Source organism: Neomonachus schauinslandi, chromosome 16, assembly GCF_002201575.2.
Source record: "Neomonachus schauinslandi chromosome 16, ASM220157v2, whole genome shotgun sequence".
NCBI lineage: Eukaryota > Metazoa > Chordata > Mammalia > Carnivora > Phocidae > Neomonachus > Neomonachus schauinslandi.
In genome coordinates, this window is record NC_058418.1 from 3,894,538 (window position 1) to 3,920,270 (window position 25,733).

At 45.4% G+C, this 25,733-nt stretch overlaps 1 protein-coding gene across 1 annotated transcript; it reads right to left on the bottom strand.

Moving 5' to 3' along the window:
* Positions 1-557: 557 nt before the first annotated feature.
* Positions 558-14,669, bottom strand: ZNF331 (zinc finger protein 331). The gene is made up of 6 exons (XM_044922001.1): positions 14,554-14,669; positions 13,806-13,870; positions 11,855-11,959; positions 6,591-6,638; positions 5,322-5,448; positions 558-2,372 (listed from the first exon to the last, which is right to left on the bottom strand). The coding sequence occupies exons 4-6, from the start codon at positions 6,597-6,599 to the stop codon at positions 1,048-1,050; spliced, it is 1,461 nt and encodes a 486-aa protein (XP_044777936.1). The 5' UTR covers positions 6,600-6,638; positions 11,855-11,959; positions 13,806-13,870; positions 14,554-14,669; the 3' UTR covers positions 558-1,047.
* Positions 14,670-25,733: the final 11,064 nt, after the last annotated feature.

Below are 25,733 nucleotides of genomic sequence, written 5' to 3' on the forward strand. Positions count from 1 at the left end.
CATCCCTTCCTGGACAGGTCGCATGTGACCACTCAACAAAGTGCCAGGCTCATATGTGATTTTAATGTTGGCTATTCTAGTGATTGTCTAGTGAAACCTCATGGTGGTTTTACTTTGCATTTCCTTGATGAGAAATGATGTTGAGCCTGTTTTCACTTGCTCACTGACCATTTGGCCATCTTCTCTTGTAAGTGCTTATTTAAGTCCCCTCACCCCTTTAAAACGGATTTATTACTGACTTGGAGGATTCTGTTTTCTACGTGAGTCCTTTACCTGGTGCGTGGAGATTAAGTATTACTTCTCCCAGTCTGCCTCTTGCTTTTTTCAGTCTTCATGGTGTCACTTGATGAACAGAACTTTGTCCTTTCGAGAAAGTCCAACGTATAAACTTTCTATTTTATGTTTAGCGTCTTCTGTGTACTAAGAAACACCATCCACCCAGGGCTGTGACCGTAATCTCCTATATTTTCTTCTACAAGCTTGACCGTCTTTTCTAATTCTTTGTACCCACAGGGGGTATTCCTGTAGGAATTCACTAAGAGCAACACTAACGGTCGTGATGGTAAGAACAACAGCTAATATTTATTGAGCTTACACAATGTTCCAGATACACCTCCAGAGAGTTTACATGTACCAAACTCAGTCACCACAACAGCAGTATTAGGTACATGTGATTATCCCCATTTCACACACAACACACAGGGGTAACAGGTCATTTTCCCAGTGTGTCACAGCAGTAAAGAGGTGGGATGGTGATGGTAACAGGGAGGGTGTGTACCATGGCGAGAGGCTTTCCCACATATGTTACATCAGCAGTTATTCCCTAGGACAAATGTGAAGTGAGGCAGAGCTCGAATGGTAGCAGGAGGCTTCTATCCACTCATTAAACCGATGCGGCAAAACGAAAAAACAAGTCTACACTGAGTGTGTTGTGATCACTAAGAAAAAGTGATCTCTCCATTCTCCAAATTTGTCTGGAGCATGACTATTCTGAGATGCTTATAAGCAGGAGAGTGACCAGTGAAGGCTTTCATATGTTAAACTGTATCATGGATTTTCCTTGTGCTGTGGAAGGAATGAATGTTGTATAGAAGCTTCTGCACCTTCTTCTTGTTCAATAGGTTTTTCAGCAGTGTGAACTCTCTGATGGTTCACGTGGTTACACGCCTTCCCACATTCCTTACACTCAAAGGATTTCTCACCAGTGTGAATTTTCTGATGCTGTGTAAGTTGATGGCCATGACTAAAGGCCTTCCCACACTCTTTACATTCATAGGGTTTCTCCCCTGTATGAATCCTCTCATGTTTAACGAGGCTTGACCCATAGATGAAGGCCTTCCCACACTCCTTACACTTGTAAGGCGTTTCACCAGTGTGGATTCTCTCATGCTGGGTGAGGTGGTAGCCACAATTAAAGGCCTTCCCACATTCTGTGCACTTATATGGCTTCTCACCAGTATGAATTCTCTCATGTTTAACAAGGCTCGAACCCCAGCGAAAGGCCTTCCCACACTCCTTACATTCGTGGGGTTTCTCACCAGTGTGGATTTTCTGATGCTGAGTGAGATAATTGACTCGAGTAAAGGCCTTCCCACATTCCTGGCATTCATAGGGCTTCTCGCCAGTATGAATTCTCTTATGCTGAACGAGGCTCGAGCCACAGATAAAGGCCTTCCCACAGTCCTTACATTCATAGGGTTTCTCGCCACTATGGATTCTCTTGTGCTGAATGAGTTTATACACACGGCTAAAGGTCTTGCCACAGTCTTTACATTCATAGTCTTTCTCCCCAGTGTGAAATCTCTGATGCTGAGTGAGCTCGTCACCACGTCTAAAGGCTTTCCCGCAGTCCTTACATTCATAGGGTTTCTCACCCGTATGGATTCTCTTATGAATGACGAGGCTTGAACCCCATCTAAAGGCCTTCCCACAATCCTTACATTCATAGGGTTTCTCACCAGTGTGGATTTTCTGATGCTGAGTGAGTTGATTACCCCAACGAAAGGCCTTTTTACATTCCTTACATTCGTAGGGTTTCTCACCCGTGTGAATTTTCTGATGCTGAGTGAGCTGGTAGCCACGACTAAAGGCCTTCCCACATTCCTTACATTCATAGGAATTCTCCCTAGTATGAAGTCTTTGATGTGGTCTAACAGAGGTATTTTCTCTACAAGTGGGCGTTTTCTCACAGTTGATTATCATTTGATTGAAACAGCCATCTTGAGGGCCCCGTGGTCCTTCAAACTCACCTTCACACATCCAGTCAAGGCCAAGGGATTTACTTTTTCCATTTGAGTTCCATTTGGATAAATTTATTTCATAAATGCCCTTTTCTGTAGGTAAACTCTTGGTCCCATATGGTGACTCTAAATCTGGAAAAAAATAACATTTTGTTTCCTTTCAAGGAAAATGAAAACACAAACGAATCTAACCACAAACCCAAAACTTCTCAAACAGAAATATAACTTCTCTAGGGGAACAAACACGAATCACCTAGGGCTCTCGTTAAATGTTCAGTCCACTTCCGGCACCACAATACTCAACGAGGAAACACCGGGGACACTCCTGCTAAAGTCAGACAAGGAAAAGGAACTGCCTCTTAGCCCTACTATTTCCTATCAGCTGACACAATTAAGCAAACAGCAAACGGAGGGGCAGATCTCAAAGATGAAAAAGAGCACAATTTGCAGATGATGTGATGACATACCTGGAAAACCCAGGAAAATCAAATATAGAACAAATGTGAAAAACAAGAATATATACAGATGGTTACCTGGGTATAAAATTAATATTCTGAAATTAATATATATGTCAGTCATATAATGAAAAGTGATTCTGGACAAAAAGACCCACCATCAAAGGCGATAAAAGGGACAACGTGTAGGATTAACTGTAACAAACACGGTAAATGCCTGTGGGGGAATGTTTAGGAGGATCTGACCATCAGTGAGGACGCTAACTCCAACGGGCTGCAAAACCCGCAACATGCTTAAATTCATGAGTTCATAATGATGCCACCAAGTGTTAGACGATCAGCTTTGGAGCATGCTGGCCAACCAGCCCTTCATTATGAGAACTCGTAATTTTCCCTTTAAAAATGTTTTTATCCAGGGCGCCTGAGTGGCTCAGTCGTTAAGCGTCTGCCTTCGGCTCAGGTCATGATCTCAGGGTCCTGGGATCGAGTCCCACATCGGGCTCCCTGCTCGGCGGGAAGCCTGCTCTCCCTCTCCCACTCCCACTGCTTGTGTTCCTGCTCTCGCTCTCTGTCTCTGTCAAATAAATAAATAAAATCTTAAAAAAAAAAAATTAAAAAAAAAATGTTTTTATCCACCATGAACAGTGTCACTACATGACCAACTAGCCGACGGAGCACAGTTTCTCTGTAAAGCATTAGTAGAGCAAACAAATGAAGCAGTGACAGAAGATCGCCATGGTGAATGCCCACTGAGCACTGGATCTAGGCACTGAGTGTCAGTGAGCCATACCGGGTAACGTCCTGTGATATTAGAACGTAACAGCACGCAGGAAGAAGTATTAGCGAAAATCAGATAAAAGGAAAAACGCATTCGAAGCTAGGATGCCAACGAACTTGCAGGAGCTACAAAGGGCACGGGATCACGTTGTCTATACCCCTGCTCCTCAAGGTGTGGTCCACGGACCAGCAGCATCAGCAGCATGGGAAGCAGGAGCAAAACAGGAGACCAGTGGGAGGGACTGGGGCAAAGATCAGGTTCACGGTGGTGACTTTTTCCCCAGAGGCCATCCGTGGCCTTCTTAGGGAGCCTTCCGTGCCCCAGGGGTGCACCTGCTCCCTGCCTTGCCTGGCTGCTTACTGCAGCGATGGCTTGTCCCAGCCAGGCCGGCTGTCACTCTCCTCTGTACTGTCCTCCCTCTCAACCATCACGGCTCTTTCCCTCGCTCCTCAGCAAGTCACATCTGGCTTAGAAATGGAAGGTCCTGCTTTCAAAAAAAAGAAATGCCACCTGGTGTAGAATTTAAGAAAAAAATTATATGCTCAAAAATTCATTGTAGAGACATCTGGGTGGCTCAGTCAGTTAAGCGTCTGCCCTCGGCTCAGGTCGTGATCTCCAGGTCTTGGGATCGAGTCCCACGTCAGGCTCTGTGCTCAGCGGGGAGTCTGCTTCTCCCTCTCCCTCTGCCTGCACTCCACCCCCTCCGCCACTCGTGCTCTATCTCAAATGAATGAATAAAATCTTAAAAAAAAAAAAACCTTTGATGGAGACTTAGTCAAATTTATGACAAGCTAAAAGTCAAAATGATAAGACTTCAGAAAAGAGAAAGGATTAAAGAACAGGCAACCAGATAGGAAAGGTCTTAAACTTCCGAGGGCCTTACCCATGGAGGCAAGTACAAGAGGGTAGGTGACAGTGTGGATTCTTGGTTCGGCCTCCCCTGTCTGATCAAGTCACTCCACGCCTGAGTATACTCACCTACAAATTAGACCTAGCAGTCGTGCCTACCTCATAAACTGGTGGGATTAAGGTGAAGTGTATTTGCTCACACACACAGTGCTGCCAATGCCTGGTACAGGGTGAGCGCAACATTAGCCGTGACTATTATGGCTGTTATTTCTCTAACAGAAAAACAAGACCTAACCGGAGACATTTACAAGATGTCATCCAACGTGTAACTCAGAATTCAGGAATTGTAACTTTCTTTCTTTCTTTTTTTTTTTTAAAGATTTTATTTATTTGAGAGAGAGAATGAGAGAGAGCACATGAGAGGGGGGAGGGTCAGAGGGAGAAGCAGACTCCCCGCCGAGCAGGGAGCCCGATGCGGGACTCCAGGATCATGACCTGAGCCGAAGGCAGTCGCTTAACCGACTGAGCCACCCAGGCGCCCAGGAATTGTAACTTTCAACCTCACTTCAGGTACAATGCTTGCTTTGGTTTTACGTGAATGCTGTCCATTCAATCCACATCAAACACAGGCTGGTTTACTGAAGGAAGTCAAGTTCCCTGAAGGGGGGGGGGGTCCCCAGAGTACCACAGGCCATCAGTAGCAGTCTGGGCATGAACATACTATACTATCATAGTATGAAGCTCAGCTCCTTGAGGATGGGTGTGAAGTAAACAGCCCAGAATTTGAATTCACCCTTTGCTCACTAAGGAGGAGAGATGATTACAGGAAGGGCCAGACAAAGGTGGGAAGAGGACAAGGAGATGAAGGTGCAAGGTGCCCATTTTAGATGTGACAAGGCTCAAGACACTTCTTGAGAAGAGGAAGGAATTCGTTTCTTGGAAGTCAGTCCTGACATTCCCAGTGGAGGCAGCTGGCATTCCAGGGGGCAGGCAACTCACCCAGGGAGACCAGGTTACTGTAGTTCTCCAACATCACATCCCAGTACAGATCCCTCTGCGTGGAGTCCAGACATGCCCACTCCTCCTGAGAGAAGTCGATGGCTACATCTGAGAACGTCACCAAACCCTGAAAACACAAACCCACACGTCCCGGAGATGAAGGACAGCACAAAAAGGGCTCTTCTGCTCTGGGTTGGGCTGGACACAGCAGCAGACCACAGGCCTGTGACGTGCACAGGGCACAGTGGGGACTGCGACGGAGCAGAGCTCCTAATGTTGCTGAAGAGCCCGTTACCTGGTAACATCTCGGCAAGTGTGGACGCCTGCGGCACCCTTTCCATCCTTCAAAGGAAGGAAAATGCCTAGGGTTTTGTTTCTGTTGTGTGAAGGGAGATCTTTTATTTTTGAAACTAGGGTTTACGTGTCTGAATGTTCTCAGCCTCAAGGTCATCATTTTGCCAAGGTTTTAAGCAGTCTTCTATGTAACCACAAAAGCATTTTCTTATTCCATCGTAGAGATGAACTGGACTTCATTCTTACAGTTGTACACTTAGGTAAAACCAAACATCTAAGGTTTTCCCCAATTCTCGGGGTATATGATCACCTGGGACTTCTGTACTGAGTGACCTTCTTAAGACCATTACGACCCACCACCCCTGCCTTTTCTCTGATTCTGATTTAGGCTATGGGTGTCAGATGATGTGGATGCACACAGAGGTCTGGAGGGTCTGCTCGACAACACGCACCCCTCAAATCCCCTAGTAACATCATGGCTCTCAGTGCTCAGGCCCCAACCACAGCCCTATCCAATCCCAAGAGCCTCACGGAGCTCCAGCTCTCACCACCACTGACACAGAGACCAACCAACGTGAGCACTCTCTCCTCTCTGCCTGGGAAAAACATCCGTGGAGAACAGCAGGGAGTTTTAGTTTCTGCATGTGGTCAAATGGGACCACCATCTGCAACTCATAAGCCGCACACGTGACTCAAGTATTTCTCTCAAGGGACTCTCCTCCCCCACTGCTCCAGCGTTACTCTTGACAAGGTGAGCACAGAGGAGACACTGAATCCCCAGCTCAGTGGTGAAGTGGGCATTAGCCACAGGTGGGCACAGGGCTATACGGCATTGTCGTTCGCCGGAACAGGAAGAACTGGGCAGTGGGTAATTATATGGGCCTCGGTTGGGCAGGAGGCTTCAGGATAGTTCACAAAAATAGCCACAGGACCCAAATATCACATTTCAAGAAGGAAAGAGAAATACATACTTACGTGCGCCATAGTTTTAGAATCAAGAACCGATCAGTCCTCTTGGGGTTTCTTTTACCAAAGACACAAAATCCACAGAAGCCAGAGATATACGAGAAAAAAAGAGGCATTAAAGTAAGTGCACCTTGGTCCCAAAATGACTTAATAAAAGCTTCCTGCTCCTCCATCTTTGCTTCCAAACCCCCCCGACCCTGGCCGTTTCCTCCCCCACAACATGCACACATCAACGTGACGCATCAGAGAGGATGAAGAGGGATCTGGACAAAAGGGAAAAAAGCTCTCCCTGAAGCCCTATGAAACCCAGCTGCGCACACAGTAGAAGAGTTTTTATTTGTTTTTGTCTTGAAGTCAGACCTACTTTCATCTGTCGTTTCTCAGTATAACTTGAAAAAAAATTTTTTTTTTAAAGTAGGCTCTACCCCCCACATTGGGCTTGAACTCACGACCCTAAGATCGAGAGCCCCTCAACACAGTTTTTTAACTGAAGTATGCGGACACATGATGTCACATCAGTGTCAGGCGTACAACCTAGCAACTCCACTGGTCTGTATGTTACGCCATGTGCACCACAGATGTAGCTGCCATCGGGCGCCACACGACGCTATCACGGTACCACGGACTGTGTTCCCTATGCTGTGACTTTCTTCCCCGTGATGCACTCCGTACCTGGAAGCCTGGGCCTCCCGCCCCCCTCTGGCAACTATGCTAGTCTGTTCTCTGGATTTATGGGTTTGTTTCTGTTTTTGTTTGTTCATATGCTTTATTATTTAGATTCCACATATAAGTTAAGTCATGTGATTTTTATCTTTCTCTTTTCATTTAGCATAATACTCTCTAGGTGCATCCATCTTGATGCAAATGGCAAGATCCCATTCTTCTTTGTCTTTTGCCCCCAACTTCTAAGAGGTAATCTACATTATACCTGATAGGAATGTCTTTGTTTTGGGTGAAGCTGGCCATCCCCAACCAATCTTACTTAGGGTGGGAACTGGCTACACCAAGAAGACCAACCAGGTGATTCAGGGTGGGTGCTTTGGGTCATGGGGTATCAACTAGCCTGGGTACTGAGATTAACATGTAGACAATGAGTCAGTCATGTCGGGACGATCAGTCATTCAATCAATCAACCGTGCCTATGTGCTGAAGCCCCAGTGGAAACTCTGGACCTCAAAGCTCACGTGAGCTTCCCTAGTTGGCGATACTCTATGCATATTGTCCTATCATGATGCCGACAGAACACCCAGTTCTAACTCCAGGGGGACAGGACACTGGAAGCTCCATGTTGGGGACACTCCTGGACGTTAGCTTATGTGCTTGTTTCCCTGGCTGGTTAATCAGCATCCTCTCCCTGTAATTACCTGGAACTGTGAGTAGAATGGCTCTCAGTGAGTTCTAGGAATCCTTCTAGCCCTGAAGGTGGTTTCACGAAAGTCCTGAACATGGATTTGGGTGTCAGAACTGAGGGTGATCTCGTGTGGATACTGTGCCCCTAAACCTCTCAGTCTGGCTAACTCTGGGCAGGTGCACTGTGATCCTGGACCTGAGATGGGGTGCATTTAGGGTGCTTGGTCTGACGCTGAGCAACATCCCACCCCCTCCAGCCACACCATCCAGGGTGAAGAGGGGCTGCACATTCAAACCTGAACCTCTCCTGGCCTCTAGGTAGGGTGAGGTTGGTCAAAACATGGCAGATGGACAGGGTGGAGAAGCAAAGGCCCAGGCAACATTCAGCACCCTGCGCCCAGAAAAACTCACTGCAGAAATACATGCAGAATATTGATGTAAGAGTCAAGGATCATGAAATGTTCAAAGAAATCCTTACAAGACAATGAATAACACTTCAGATACACTGTCAGTAGAGCAATCAGGCTACCAAAACAGGATACAACAACACACTTGTAAAAGTCTACATACGAACATATGTGTATATGTATATATACACACAGGATGCATGTATATAGGATACGTGTGTGTGTATATATAGAGAGAGAAAAGAGACACATACAGACGGAAGCAAACCACAACATCAACAGATAGATAGATCCCTTGTGCAGAAAGAGTAACGAGCAGGTTTGAAACTGCCTGCAAGACTGGCCCTTAGCTGGACTTCCAGAAGGTCCCCGCTGAAAAGATGTGGTTTATACTGAGCCCTTGCTTTCCTCTGGGAGTCTGGAATTTTGGTATGTGCCAGAGAGAGGGTATCTCTGTGACTGCCCCCTGATAGAAACCCTGGCCTCCTTGGCCCAGATGAGCTTCCCTGGTGGACAAGGCTTCGCATGTGTTGCTGTAACTTGCTGCTGGAGGAATTAAGCATGTCCTGTGTGACTGCACTGGGAAAGTGTCCTGGGAAGCATGTGCCTGGCTTCCTCCCGATGTCGTCCGTCCTCTGCGGCTCTCCCTCTCCTGCTGACGGTGCTGTGTGTCACCGTAATAAATCCTGGCCTGGAATAGGACCATGTGGTGAATGCTGTGAGTCCACAGAAGCTGGTGGTGGTCCTGGTGATTCTGACACACCCTCTGACCTTGATTTTCTTTTTTAAATACACCTCACTGGGTGTGTAACAAGGGCCAGGCTCTGGCCTGACATATGTATGTATGTGCGTTTATTTCTTTTCAATTCATAAATGACAGACTCTCAGAGAAACTTCTCTTTAAACAGTTTCCTTTTGAGGTACCTTTGCATTATTTTATGCACAACTTTTGTTTCCTTTTGCTTACTACCTAAGCCAACTCTCTGATGTCTACCTATACCCACATATGTCGGGGCACTGACTGGAAAAATGACTAAGATTCCAAGGGACGACCGGTACATACTGACTGCTATCTTGGTGGGAGGGTGAACTTGACTTCTGAGCTTGTCCTTCCAGCCACGGTGCCCTGTGGAATTCTAAACCACCTGACCCTGTTAAGTCTTCACTTTGCGTCAACGTCATTAGAGAAAACATGTACGGTATAGAACTTAGAAAACAAATTCCATGTATGCCGCACAGAGCCCATGTGTTCAGAATTGTCTGGTCATGACCTGCCAACAGTGGCCACAGTAAGAACGATGTCCCCTTCCCAGCACTTCTCAGGGCAGTCACCTAGAGGTCTCCACAGGCCTTGACCGCAGGCTGCCCTGGGCTTCTATCCAGTTTCCCTTTCTGGCTGGCTCATAAGCAATGTGCAGGTAACAATGTCCTCTTAGTCATCTGCTGTTCCAAGTACTCCTATCATATTGTAAGCACTTAACAGAAATATAGTTTTGAAGCAACATTCTACTTTTTGAAACTTATCCCAAGGGAAGAGGTACAGTAGTGCACAAATACATATACCAGAATGTTCAAGGGCTAGGTTCCAAAAAATTTTTTGAGGTAAGTGTAGATTCACATGCAGTTGTAAGAAAGAATACAGCAGGATCCTGTACCCCTTTACCCAGTTACCCCAATGGTAATACATCACAAATCTATAGTACAATATGACCACCAGGACATTGATACTGATGTAATCCATCAATTTTATTCAGATTTTCCAGAGAATCATTTTAAAAAATGAAAAAAAGAAAAGTAGAAATATCTCATGGTAGAGGATAAATAAATTATGATCCAATTATGGTCTGCTATAATGGCATCCAATATACTTACTAATAATGATACTGATTTATACTATTTGAGAAAGAAATTTAAGCTGAATTACTAAGTGAAGAAGGTAGCTTTAATAACGTATGCATAATTTGGGAGGAGAGCTCTTTTTTTTTTTTTTTTTTAAGATTTTTTATTTATTTGACAGAGAGATACACAGTGAGAGAGGGAACACAAGCAGGGGGAGTGGGAGAGGGAGAAGCAGGCTCCCCGCAGAGCGGGGAGCCCGATGTGGGGCTCGATCCCAGGACCCCGGGACCCTGGGACCATGACCTGAGCCGAAAGCAGACGCCTAATGACCGAGCCACCCAGGCGCCCCAGGGAGGAGAGCTCTCGATCAAAGTAAGAATAAGCCTCTGTGGTCTGACTTTCAAGATTCAGGATGTGAATCTGAGCTCTGACCATTACTAACCTCACACTGTCTGCTCCCCACAGTTAAGACTGGGGTAGAAACAGTACCTGCCAGGTAAGACTGCATCAAACTTTTAGGAAGATAATCTACATAAAACACAATAATATTAACAGTTACTTAATACAAGTTAGCAGTTATGACTGAAAATCAATAACACTACACAACCCTTAATCTGATTTTATAGAAAAAACTCAAGCCTGCCTTTTCCTTTCTTCTTGTGCTTCTCACACCTGTCTATATAATCCACACTAACTAAAAACTTTCAGAGCCTCTTAAAAATGAAATTCTTTTAAATTAACAGTAGCCAAAAAAAAAAAAAAAAAGAGTATAAGACATAGAAGGAGGAAATGTTCCCTCTCCACCAGCAGAGAGGGACAGACATGATTCTGCATGGAAAATCCAGCTCAAAGAATGTAAACTGAGGGGCGCCTGGGTGGCTTAGTCAGTTAAGCATCCAACCCTTGGTTTCAGCTCAGATCCTGATCTTAGGGTTGTGAGATCGAGCCCCCCATCAGGCTCCATGTTGAGCGTGGAGTCTGCTTGAGACTCTCTCTCCCTCTCCCTTTGCCCCTCCCCTGCTCGCACTCTCTGTCATAACTAAAATAAAATGAAAAATTTAATTAATTAAATTAAAACAAATAACAAATAAAATAAAATAAACATAAACTGAGAAGATGCCAAACTGAGAACACTAGCAAGCGGCCGGATCTTGTATTCCATGTGATATGGAAGATTTCTTCGAACACTTTAATTTAAAAAAAAAAAAAAGCAATCTCTATACCCAACATGGGGTTCGAACCCATGACTCTGAGATTAAGAGTTGCATGCTCCACTGACTGAGTCAACCAGGTGCCTCTGTTTATGTGAACGTTTTAAACTACTGTCATCTTACTCATATACCTGCCCATGGAAATGTTATAGTACAGTTCATACTTGTAATAAGTCAGTGACTCCTGTCATGTTCTGTGAAAGAAAAGTTAAAATCCCAGAAAATCAAATTTTGAAAGCCTGTCTTTATTGATCATTTATTCATGGGATTAGTTTCAAATGATGTCTTTCTAATCCTTTAAGGTGTAAATGTGTGAGAGATTTTTTTAAAGCTTGGATTCCTCTATAAACTAAGATTTGGAGTGTTTGGCTCAATTACGTGTTGGTTAGCAGGATCCAGTGCTCTGGAGACAAAACCACACACATACGCATGGGGGGAGGGAGGGAAGGGCTGGAATCATACATACCAAAATATCAACAGCAATTATCTCTGGATGGTACGGTACAGCTATGGGTAATTTCGAGTTTCTTCTTTACGAGCTCCTTAGGAAGCTGAACCTTTTGCTGCAGGCCTATATTAATTCCATGATAAGAAATATAATTTAAGCTAGTCCCAAATTTAAAACAAATCAACAAAGAAAAAGTCCACAGTTATGGGGCAGTGGGTATATTTCGGTCATCAGGGGAACTGTGGATGGATAAGCCTGTGGCAGGCAGGACAACTGCCTCCCAAACACGTCTGTATCCTAACCCTGGAGCCTGTGACTATGTTACGTTACATGGCAAAGGGCAGTTAGGTTGCAGGTGGACTTGGGGTCGCTCGTCAGCTGACCTCAGGATAGGAAGGTATCCTGAATTATGCCAGGTGGGCCCAAAGTAATTGTGGGGGTCCTTACAAGCAAATGAGGGGGTGAGAAGAGAGAAAGATGTGACCACCAAAGCAGGATCAGACTGACTAGGCTCTAGTAACAGGGCTTCTGAAACATACAGCTGTCACTTGGGGAGACCCAGTCTTTGAAAAATGGGAGTAAGCTCACAGTAGAGAAAACGGACAAACCACCTCAGCCAAATGATCAAGTTCACACTCAGCAATCATAAATCATGCTGACAGTTTGTGTTCTTGCCATGATAGGATAAAAGTAGTGATCTTCCACCCCCAAAACCATAAACCCAGTCCAATCACGAGAAAAGCATCAGGTTCCAAGAGAGGGGCATCCTACCAAATACCTGTACCTCTTAAAACCTTCAAAGTCATCAGAAACAAGGGAAGTCTGAGAAACTGTCACAGCCAAGAGAAGCTTAAGGACACACGACAATGAAATGTAATGTGATCTCCGGGATGGCATCCTGGAACACATGAAGAATGTTACTGTAAAAACTAAGGAAATCTGAATAAAGCGTGGACTTCAGTTAATGACAATGTATCAGAACTGGCTCACCAACTGTAAATAACATCCCATACTAATGTAAGTTGTTAATAATAGGGGACAGTGGGTACAGGGTACCTGGGAATTCTCTGTACTAACTTCGCGATTTTTTTCTGCAAATCTAAAACCATCCTAAACGTTAACAAGATCAATTAAACAAGAAGAATATGGAACCATATGTAGCCCACAAAGCACAAACTATTCAATATATGGCCTTTTAGAAACTCTGCCAAGCCCTCTGCTCTAGTTCCAGAACTCACTCAACATCAAACCATGTTGCTTCTTGCAGTTCATACAAAAATGCAACTGAAACAGACTGAAGCGGTCACACTTCCTACAAGATGTGGATAATACAACAGATTTCTACTGATCACTGAAAAAAAAAATCCCTGCCTTTGATGACAAAGCCCTTTGCTCAAACCCCACTTTTATTTATTTACTTATTAAAATAATGGCTCAATTCCTTTGAATTTTATTTATTTATTTTTTTTAATTTTAAGTAGGCTCCATGGCGAACGTGGGGCTGGAACTCACGACCCCGGGATCAAGAGCTGCACGCTCTAGTGCTCGCTCCAGCAGCACATTTCCTAAGAGCTGCACACTCTACCGACTGGGCCAGCAGGACGGCCCTCAAACCCCACTTTTAAAAGCATCACCAAGCTGGTAACTTTGTCATTTACTGGCCAAAACAATCAAACCTTCTCTGTTCTCACTGTGCTCTGAAAGTCAGGCCGGTGGGCAAGACTGCGGATCCCACCTAATGACAAGTATCCTCCTGACCAAATCACAGGCTGAAATAAAGCACAACACGAACCTCCCCACCGCATTCTTCTGTTCTGTGTTCTCTGCAGACACCTGCACGGCCCCATCACACCTCTCCGGAAAGAATTAGTCACTGTTGGGGAGAACATTTCAGGCCAAGGAAAGCAAATATTCTCAAGTCCTATAAACACAAGACATTTACTGAACAAAAAAGGTAACTCATCTGAACCTTGACTTTAAGATGCGTAACAAGCGTCTTCCTCTCCAGGATGCTTGTTCCGGAGGACGGCTGGCCTGGGGGAGAGAGGAGGAGACACTAGGGCCTTTCCGGAGAACAAGCTGGATCAGAAAGCACCCTCCAGGCCCACACGTCCTAACTGAAACCCGTCGGAAACGAGGGGGAACAGGGATCTGAGGATCTCAGAGCTTCTGGGGACCAGGCCGCAGGTAAGAGGTGTTCCGAAATAGGCAGCAGCCACCCGCCCGCATCTCCCCTTCCCGTCCTGCTACTCAGGGTGCCCGGAAGGAGAGCGCTTCTCGTCCTGGGTCACCTCAGCGCTGTGCCTGTGCCCTTCCTGCTGGTCACTTTCTCTGCCCTCCCTCGGGGCCACTGCCCCTGCGCCGGCCTGCGCGGCGGGGGAAAGCCGCCGCGACCTCACAGCTGCAGGCTGCACGGTGCCCCCCCGGTCCCGCGGCCACCCCCGCAGCGGCGCAGAGGCCCCTCCCACCGCGGGGCAGTCGCCGCCGGGCCGCGCCGCCCCGCCCCCACGCACTCCCCGAAGTGCGTCACAGCCGCAGAGCCGCGGCCTGTCCCCTCCCCGGGGTCCCCGGACCCCGACACCCCCGCGCACCCCTGCACCTCTCTCCGGGGCCGCGGGCCCGGGCTTCGCGTCCGGCCTCCTCCCCCGGGGCGCCCTCCTGGCCGCCCTTCCCTCCGCAGAGTGCGTGGCTTCCCTCCCAGGAGGCCAGCCACTCACCGCTCGGGGCCCCACGACCCACAGGGCGTGAGGACGGGGCGCAAGGCTTGAGGTCAACTCGGGACCGGGGCCGCGGGATGCTGAGCCCAGACAATCCTCGGCTCAGTAAACCTCTCCCAGCAGGCACCTCGCTGCGCTCCGACTCTGGGGACGGGGCGGCGCACGGGCCTCTGGGAAATGTAGTCCAGCAGCCCGGGAATACACGGAGCTGGGCCCCCGGTGGTCCACTTCCCCGGCTTGCAACCCTACACGCCCGGAAGGACCTGTGCCTCACAGACTTCTGGGAAATGTAGTTCAGGGCAAAGAATTGCGTAGTGAATGGGAGGCCGGCCCTGCTCCCAACATGCGTTTCCGTCCCTTACATAAGGGTGGCTAGTCATCTGTGTGATGTTACTCATTGCTAAATGGTTGATTTGATTTTATTTTTTTAACGATTTGCGTGGGGGATGGGTTAGCCTGCTGATGGGTATTAAAGAGGGCACGTATTGAATGGAGCACTGGGTGTTATACACAATGAATCATGGAACACTACATGAAAAACTAATGATGGTGATTAACATAATGTAATAAAGTAAAATTAAAAAAATAAAGATTTTATTTAAGAGAGAAAGAATGAGAGAGAGAGAGAGTATGAGAGGGGGGAGGGTCAGAGGGAGAAGCAGACTCCCTGCTGAGGGGGGAGCCTGATGGGGGGCGCTCAATCCTGAGACTCCAGGATCATGATGTGAGCCCCAGGCAGACGCTTAACTGACTGAGCCACCCAGGCACCCTAAATGGTTGATTTTAGAGTGATTGAGACTTGTCCCTCAGATCATTATTTGATTTATTTTAAAAAGTTTTTCTAATTCTGACATTCCTTCTACATCCATTAACTGAGATATATCTATAAAGTAAGGCTTTCCCTTATAAAGGCGAGCTTCGTATTGATCTAATCACTCTAGTATTGATCCCTTGTAAAGGCAGCATATTTGTCTCTTTAACACATTCTAGAGAAATCAGTCTTTTTAAAAGCTACCTTGAGTGATGATAAGTTATTTCTGGCTTTTTCTTGTAGGCACACTATTTTTTATTTTCTTAGTTTTATTTATTTATTTGTCAGAGAGAGCACAAGCAGGGAGATTAGCAGGCAGAGGAAGAAGCAGATTCCCGGATGAGGAGGGAGCCTGATGTGGGACTCAATCCCAGGACCCTGGGATCATGACCTGAGCTAAAGGCAGATGTTTAACCAGTTGAGCCACCCAGGCATCCTTTTTTTTTTTTTTTTTAAGATTTTATTTATTTATTTGTCAGAGAGAGAGAGAGAGTGCACAAGCAGGGAGAGCAGTAGGCAGAGGGAGAAGCAGGCTCCTGGCTGAGCAGGGAACCCGACGTGAGACTCGATCCCAGGACCCTGGGATCATGACCTAAGCTGAAGGCAGACACTTAACCGATTGAGCCACCCAGGCGTCCCCACACTTTAAAAAATTTATTTAAAAATAAATTTTTTTAAAGATTTTATTTATTTATTTGACAGACAGAGACATAGCAAGAGAGGGAACACAAGCAGGGAGAGTGGGAGAGGGAGAAGCAGGCCTCCTGCCAAGCAGGGAGCCCAATGTGGGGCTCCAATCCCAGGACGCTGAGATCATGACCTGAGCTGAAGGCAGTCGCTTAACCAACTGAACCACCCAGGCGCCCCGAAAAATAAATTTATTTGAGAGAGAGCGTGCATGAGTCGGGGGGAGGGTGAGGGGGGTGAGGAAGGGCAGAGGGAGAGGGAGAAGCAGGGTCTCCACTGAGCAGGGAGCCCGCTGTGGAGCTCGGTGTGGGGCTAGTGGGACTTGATCCCAAGGTCCTGGGACATGACCGGAGCCCAAGGCAGACGCTTAACTGACTGAGCCACCCAGATGCCCCTAAAATCTTAAAAAAAAAAAAAAGAAAAAAAAAAGAATGGGTAAAGTCAAGATACTGTAATGTCTCTTCATCAGTAATGAACTATTTAAAAATTGTGTTGGAATGACAGAGTAGTTATTTGGAGAAGGATCAAATTCATTCACTATCTCAAACTATATATCAGAATAAAGTACAAATGGATCAGAGATGTAAATGTAAAAAAAATAAGCCCTCAAAAAGTTAAAAATAGAACTACCCTACAACCCAGCAATTGCACTACTAGGTATTTATCCAAAGGATACAAAAATAGTGATTCAAAGGGGGCACATGCACCCCAATGTTTATAGCAGCAATGTTCACAATAGCTAAAATATGGAAAGAGCCCAGATGTCCATTGACAGATGAATGGATAAAGAAGATGTGGTATACATATATGTATCTATCTATCTATCTATCTATATATCTATATATATCTACAATGGAATATTACTCAGCCATCAAAAAGAATGAAATCTTGCCATCTGCAATGACGTGGATGGAACTAGGGGGTATTATACTAAGCAAAGTAAGTTAGTCAGATAAAGACAAATACCATATGGTTTCACTCATATGTGGAATTTAAGAAACAAAACAGATGAACATAGGGGAGGGGAAGGGAAAGGAAAAGAAAATACGATAAAAACAGAGAGGCAAACCATAACTCTAGGAAACAAACAGAACTGCTGGAGGGGAGGTGTGGGGGGATGGGGTAACTGGGTGATGGGCATTAAGGAGGGCACCATTGAGCACTGGGTGTTTTTTTTTTTTTAAGATTTTTTAAATTTATTTGACAGAAAGAGAGAGACAGCGAGAGAGGGAACACAAGCAGGGGGAATGGGAGAGGGAGAAGCAGGCTCCCCGCCGAGCAGGAAGCCCGATGTGGGGCTCGATCCCAGGAACCTGGGATCACAACCTGAGCTGAAGGCAGATGCTTAATGACTGGGCCACCCAGGTGCCCCTGAGCACTGGGTGTTTTATGCAACTGATGAATCACTAAATTCTACCCCTGAAACTAATAATACACTATATGTTAACTAAATTGAATTTAAATTTAAAAAATTTTTAAAAATAAGTCATAAACTTAAAATGTGTCCATAATAGGGAAATAAGGAGATCATTTCTAACTACAATTCAAAATCCAGAAGTTGTAAGAGACACATCATAAAGTGTTGAAAGCAAAAGACAGAAAAAATCCTGAAGCAGTGAGAGAAAAGACTCATCCACATTGAGGGTAACAACAATAGGACCAATGCCTGGCACTTCACCAGCAATAGTAAACAAATGAAGGCAGTGGAATAAAATATTCAAAGTGCTGAAAGAATAAAAAAAGTCAAACAGGAATGCTATATCCAGCAAAACTATCATTAAAAAATTAGGGCAAAATGAAGACACTTCCATGTGTAAAAAATGCAAAGAATTTTTACAGCTTATGAAGAAAACAACCCAACTAAAAAAGAAATGGGAAAAAGCCTTGAATAGACATGTCACCAAAGATACATGAATGGCTCATAAGCAAATGAAAATATGCTCACCATCCCCAGGCATTAGGAAAATGCAAATCAAAACCATAATGCAATATTACACCCACTGCAATGGCTACAATACATAAGAGTGAAAGCATTGTTATGAAGGCTGTGGAGAAACTGGAAGCCTAAAGTATTTCTGCTCAGAATGTAAATTGTAAAGCACCTTCTATTTTTAAAAACATCTATATTTTTAAGGGAAATCCATTATTTTCTAATTATGTTATAAATCCTGACTGAAAAAGAAAACAATGTGGGGGCATTTGGGTGGCTCAGTAGGTTAAGCGTCCAATTCTTGATTTTGGCTTGGGTCATGGTCTCAAGGTCATGAGATCAAGCCCTGCATCAGGCTCCATGCTCAGTGGGGAGTCTGCTTGAGAGTCTCTCTCTCCCTCTCCTTCTGCCCCTCCTATCACACACTCTTTCTCTCAAATAAATAAACAAATAAATAAATAAAATATAAAAAAAAAAAATCTGAATAGCCAAGTTCAATATACAGATTAAAAGGCATTGGCGGTCTCTGAATCTAATAAGGTCTGATTCATTTTAAGCCAGATACAGTTCCAATGTGATGTAAACTCTTTTAAGGAAGAAAAATTTGTTCACATTATTATATTAGGCTATTAAAAAACAACAAAATGAGGGGCACCTGTGTGGCTCAGGCTCAGTTAAGGCTCCAACTCTTTGCTTCGGCTCAGGTCATGATCTCAGGCTTCTGGGACAGAGCAGGAAGTCTGCTTCCCCTCTCTCTCCCTCTGTCCCCCCCACCCCTGCCACGTTTTCTCTCTCTCAAATAAGTAAACAAATCTTAAAAAAAAAAAAAAACTAAACAAAATGAAAAAAGAGAAAATTCTAACTTGAATCTCCTTTAAATGCATAATGTAAAGATATAAATATGACTTTAGCCATTTAAATTTAGCCAGTTAGCACTTAATATTAGCCAAATTCACTTTATCCCATTAATGAAAGATTCCATATTAGAACACTGATTAATGCGATACATCAAAATAACAGATTTAAAGAAAACACATTTGAGCACTGTAGATCCTTCAGTAAGATATTTGATAGTTAAATCATGCCAAATATGGCATTTGAAAAATTACTTTTCAGCAAGAAAATTTCAGCAAACATTATGATCAGCAGTCAACACTGGGAGCATTTTCATGAAAGTGAGGCTGAGACCAGAAGCCCAGTCAGGGCTCTCCCCATTCACCATGGAATGCCTGAGTGGGGACCCAGAGGAAACAGGTAAAGGCAGAAACAAGACAAGGGAAGCAGGAGGCTAGAACTGTTACTATTCACGGATGGCACGATGACATACCTGAAACAGCAGAGATTCTATTTTGACTGTTAGACTAATAAGAGAATTGAGAATGTCAGGGAGGAAGACCTTCCCTGCCCTGTGGTCCTTCTAGCTGGACTCAGAATCAAACTGACATGAGACAGATTAACAGGTGAATGTACGGGGAATCCACACAGACACCAAAGTCCAAAGACAAGGCACCACGAAGCTCACTTGAGCTAAGGAGAGGGGTAGGGGAGAAAACTCATTAGCAAGGTGAAAAGAGAAGTTTGGAAAAACAAGATTGTTCTATTATGCAGAGGAGGGGCCTCGGTTAATACTTGTCTTCCTGTTGCAGGCTCTCCTTTCCAATGTATACGGAGGCAGTTATGGGGGAAGCTGAGTGCCTTTCCTGCATCTGCTGGAAGATCCTGAAGGCAAAGCATCCTGGGGGAAACTGAAACTACCCCCTCAAGCAGTAAGGATGGCTCTGAGCCAGCAAGTCCCCACCGGTGATTGACTCACAGACACCATCGCTTCGACTTCCACTGCCTACCTGCACTACTCACCCACCCACCTTTGCCCTACATTTTCCTTAAAAACCTGGGAGTATTTTTAGCACTTTGGAGACAAGTCTCTGAGAGGCTATTCTGCTGTCTTCCCGCTGTCAGCCTCCCGGAAGTAAATCCCTTTCTCCTTTCGCCACCACTGGTTTCTCTGCCTTTGAATTTTGTCACTGGGCGTGGCGGAACCTGGTCTGTCTGGGACCCCAGCAGACGCGGATCCCAGCCCTCAGCTGTGATGTGGGACAGAGGCAGAAGAGAAGTTAAAATTCCCTTACTACCCTACAGCACACGGACGAGTCCTTAGAACAGGCAGAGTGACATTCCTCTAGGAACTCAGCTGCCTCGATGCTACTTTGCTGAGGGCAAGAGGCAATCCTCGCCCGACCGCCTGGACCCCGTAAGTCTACTTGAACATATAAAGATTCCTTTGGAAACTTCCGTTATCTCTACCCCCGAGATACGTGCCGGCAATCGTCCTCCCAAGCATATGGCCCACCGATATACATCTGAAGGGTCTCACGACTCAGGTTTTACTAGGCGGTCCTAAGTGACCTTTTCCCAACAACAGCCAGCCCCCTCAAGGTCCCGGAAACCCTGCTTCTGAAATTCCTCAGACACTTAGGCTCCCCCTAACGCCCTCCCGACGTGGAAGTGTACAATGGGCACTCCTCATGACCCCGGGGCATCTCTTTCTGCCCGTGGGTCCCGTCCCCGGGCTGTAATTAAACCACCTTCTTGCACCAAAGACCTGTCAAGAATGCTTTTTTGGCTGTGGGCTTGGAACCCTGCCGTCTTTCCCACAGCAGGCCGCTCTCGCACGCTGCACCCCAGCCACACCACGACCAGCCAGCTCAGGAGATGAGGCTGGGGACGGAACAAACACGACTTTTCACGGGACAGGAGCCTGTCACCTTCCGCAAAGGGAGCAACGGCGAAGAGCAGCCCGGGGTAAGGCGCGGTTGTGATGCTGTGGGGGCGGCGCCTCAGGCCAGGGTGAGGCGCGCAGCAGCCCAGGATCAGGGAGGAAAGCCGGCAGGGGCCCGACTCGCTCAGGGAGGGCGCCGGCTCGACGGGCGAGAATCCCGGCGCCCAGAGGGGACGTCACACGGCCCCGGGTGCGTCAGGACGGCCGGCCAAGGGTCCCAAGCAGAAAAACGACGTGGCAGGCGGTGTCCCCACGCCAGAGGCCGAGAAGAAGCAGGGATGCCCTCCGGGCGATTTTAACCGGCAACGGACGCGGATCCCAGCCCTCGGGTCGCGTCGCCGCGACAGGGCAGCTCGCCACCGGAGTCTGGCGGGGGCCTTAGGATCCTAGCGACCCGCGCACCGGCGTACGGACGACTGCGGACTGAGGGGCCGCCGCGCTCAAGCCTGAACCGGAAAGACAGGGAGACTGCCACTTCTCTGGATCCGCTTCCGGGTCTGCCGGAAATGCGTAACGGCCGTGCTGGGCGGGGCGCGGGGGCGGGGTCTGGGAGGAGTGGGCGGGGCATCGGCTTACCGTGGGCCCCACCCCCGGCGCGTTTCTGGATCTGCCAGACCTAACTTGGTCTTCGGGTTTGGATCCTTAGTGTTTCCCCGGCGTAACGCGGAGCGTGGGTGCCTCCTGCCTGTTCTACATAAATGTTTCCAGCAATTTAGTGTAAAAGCTTACGGTGCTGGGGACACTTAGAAGATGAGATGTTTTCCTCCTACTGGGCTGGAAAGGGTTTGAGTCAGAAGCTGCCGTTGCTAGCGGGTGGAGACGAGAGGGGGCGCTGGGACCTGGGCGGGGATCGGTGTAGACCGTGGCTCCCCACCGGGGATAAGCTGCAACCCAGACAGGGAGAATGGCTCATTTAGGTGATGGAGGACTGGAGACGTCTGTCCAGGGGACACGAGCTGGAAGGGGACGTGCAAACCGTGCCCGTGCGGAATGTGAAGCTTTATACCCACTTCCACCAGAACACAGCTTCTGTTCTTCACCACCCGCAGGGCAGATGAGCAACCAGGGGGTTCAGGTCCAGCAGCTTTAAAGGGAAAAGGATAGGTGGGTGGGTGGTGAGGAATCTGATAATTTAGCTCACTAATCTTTTGCTTTAAAACATCAATTAGGGGCACCTGGGTGGCTGGTGGGTTGAGCGTGGGACTTGTGATTTCAGCTCAGGTCATGATCTCATGGATCCTGAGATTGAGCCCCTCGTAGGGCTCAGTGCTCAGCGGGGAGTCTGCTTGAGAGTCTTTCCCTCTGCCCCTCCTCCAACACACGCTCTCTCCTCTAAAATAAAGAAATCTTTTTAAAAAAATCAATGAAAGAAAACAGATATTAGTTTCTTGGTTCATCTATCTTCAGTGTGTTGATCTGTTTTTTTTTTTAAGATTTTTATTTATTTGACAAAGAGAGACACAGCGAGAGAGGGAACACAAGCAGGGGGAGTGGAAGAGGGAGAAGCAGGCTTCCCACTGAGCAGGGAGCCCGATGCGGGTCTCGATCCTAGGACCCTGGGACCATGACCTGAGCCAAAGGCAGATGCTTTACTGACTGAGCCACACAGGCATCCCAGACTATCCTTTTTCCCGTTGAATTGCCTCACTCCTGTGTGAGAGCCAACAAATACAGTTGGCTGTATTTGTGTGAGTCTATTTCTGGGAATCTTTGTTCTGTTCTATTTAGCTATCTGCCCATTATTTTAGTTAATGTCTTAGTTAATGTAGCTTTATATTAAGTCTTGACATTGGGATGTGTCAGTCTTAGTTAATGTAGCTTTATATTAAGTCTTGACATTGGGATGTGTCAGTCCTCTGACTTTTTCTTCTACTTTGACATTGGGCTGGCTTTCCTGGGTCTGATGCCTCCATCTATAGACTTTAGAATCAGTTAATTGATACCTACAAGTAATTTCCGGGGATTTTGATTGGGATTTCATTGAATCTACAGTAAGTTTGGGAAGACCTGACATCTTAGCAATATTGAGTCTTTATCCATGAACATAGATAAAAGCTGCGCTTGATCATGCTGTAATATTTTATGGCAATATTTGCAAATAATATTTCATAATTTTGGGTCCCTAGGCATATGTGAGATTTGTGAAATATTTGTGGTGATCTTTGTAAGATTTCTGAAAATTATTAGGAAGTATCATCCTTCAATATTTTTGGATTACCTAAGTAACAGTGGTTCATCTAAATATTTAAGAGTAGTAGGATGCTGTTGATAAGACTGTATGAGTGTGTACTGTGTTTGTGAGGAAACTCTTTTATAAATATTGCCATTTATCCTATAGACATTGCTCAGCTTAGAATTTGTATCTCTTTTTGGGTCAATATTGATAAAATATATATTCCTAGAAATACCTACATCAACTAGACTTTTCAAAGAATTGCACTGAGTCTTGTGAAGCATCTCTAGTTAATCACATGTTCTTTGTATCGCTCTTCTCTTCCTGAGGAATCCTTGCGGTTCTTCGGCTGGGCAGAAACAGACAATTATTTTGAGGGGTGGGCAGTGAACTTCTTAGGGAAGCACAGGGTCCAATGAAGTACATGGGAATCTGTGTCAGGTCGGAACATTTCCTGCTTCTGCCACTTGAGACCCTGTCTGCCTCCAGCTGTTGTGGGAAAAAGGAAGTTTCTCCCATACACTAAACTTCTTTCTTTGCAGAGCCTTGCTAGGAACTGAAAATTGTTTCTGGGAATTGGATCTGGGAGAAAGTTTTAATTTTTTTTATTTTTTTAAGATTTTATTTATTTATTTGATAGAGAGAGACACAGCGAGAGAGGGAACACAAGCAGGGGGGAGAGGGAGAGGGAGAAGCAGGCTTCCCGCCGAGCAGGGAGCCCGATGCGGGGCTCGATCCTAGGACCCTGGGATCATGACCTGAGCCGAAGGCGGACGCTTAACGACTGAGCCACCCAGGCGCCCCTGGGAGAAAGTTTTTAAAAAGTAGTCTCAACAGCCTCATTCTGTAGTGTCAATTATCTGTGAAGTGATAATGGTAGTTCTGTGGGGAGGTGAGGTCACAGAACCACAAGCCCATATCTTAACTCTGGCTGCCTCCCTCCCGCACATAAGCAGGGGGTATCATCATGACTGTCCCACTGAGCCCACATCCTGGCAGCAGGAAAAACTGGGGTGAGTGTTTTCTATGTCAGTCCGAGTGACACAATGTGTAAGGGAGTGAGGTGTATCAGGGTCTGTGTCTGGGTTGGTCCTTGTCGCTGGAAAAAAGATTTTTCTTGTGTAGAAATTGGTTTGATGTCAGAGTTGCACAGGTAGGAACAACAATTCCTGAGGCACAGGCTGAGTATGGGGAAACTGGAGGTCTGAGGTCCTGTACCAGACTAACTGCTCCTAACATAGTTTAGTGCAGACCCTTCCCTGATGGAGATTGTTGGACTTTGTTGCAAGTAGTAACAAAGTCTGATGTTTACAGTCCTTAAAACTGCAATTCAGAAATTAATATGCTATTCAATCTGCGCTATGAAACCACAGAGAAACTGACATGCCTGGTATAGTTATCTCATTAAATTTCTGTGCATGTGATAATGAGTTTCATGGAGCTAGCACATCATTTGTATCTCAGTGTGAATAATGGGACTGACTGTCATTTGTAGAAGCATAATTGTTTTTCTTGTATTTATTCTTGGTGCATCTAGTGGAGATAGTCATTATGTGTCTCCTGAAAATATCTGTAATCTGTTGATCAAGGAAGGACAATTTTCCTCTGTGAAGTTAGGACAGGAGACTTTGAGAAAAAGGTAACTTCACATGTGAAGGATTTGGGGAGCAAAAAAATTAAGGACTTCAGCATTTTTTAGCTTAAATGTGTTTTCTTGTATTTTGTTTGGTTTTCAAAGTTCTAATATCATTTTTAGGTTCATCCTTGCATTTCTCCTATTCGATGCACAAGATTTCATACCTTGAGATTCCATTTTGCATGCTTGTTTTTTATCTTTTTATCTTTTTCAAATTGATTAGTTTGAGTTATTGTTTTCAAAAATCGCAGCTAATTGCATGTTCTTTAATTAGGAATAATTTAGATCCTACTCTAAATGTTTTAACTATCTCTAAATGTTTTATTTAAATTACAAATCCCATAGGTTAGGGCAAAAATGAAATATTACACAATAATTTCTATTGTGGATTCCACTGGCAAAAAATCATATGATTACTTCTGTTGCTATGCTAATGTTGGTCCATATTTGGTAAATCCATTTTGTTCATGGATAATATTCAGGTCCTTATAAGATGTTTTCATCTTCATTCACAAGTGATGATGATTAATGGAACAAATATTTTAACAAAAATGAGAAATTGGCACAACCAAACCTAAATTAAAATAAATTCAAATATGACAATGTATGCATGCATATATGTGGATTATTTAAAGATACAACCAGGTAGGGGCACCAGGCTGGCTCAGCTGGTGGAGCATGCAACTCTTGATAATAAGAACTCAGTTGTGAGTTCAAGCCCCATGTTGGGTGTAGAGATTAGTTACAAATAAAGTCTTAAAAAAAAAAGGATATGACCAGGTAGCTCTGACAATATAGTGTGATGGTAAACACAAAGTTTATTGTAACGTGGCCATTGCAATATTTAAATGAGTCATATAACCTCATTTTAATTAAATTCTTCTTGTCTGTAAATCACATACACCTGTAAATATTAAATAATTTACAATAGATAAAGCATGAGTAAGAGTGACTAAATAAGCACTATATAAAGAAATACATTAAACTTGGGAAATGAAATCATTAAATAAAGAAAACGTGTATTTGAAAGAAATTCTCAGGGAAAAGTAATAGCAAGGGGAGAATTTTGAATTTATTTTCCGTGAACAATCAGCCCACAGCTGATGTTTTCATGCAGAGTCCTCTCTTTGTGAAAGTGAACACTGAGCCCTGGAGAATGACAGA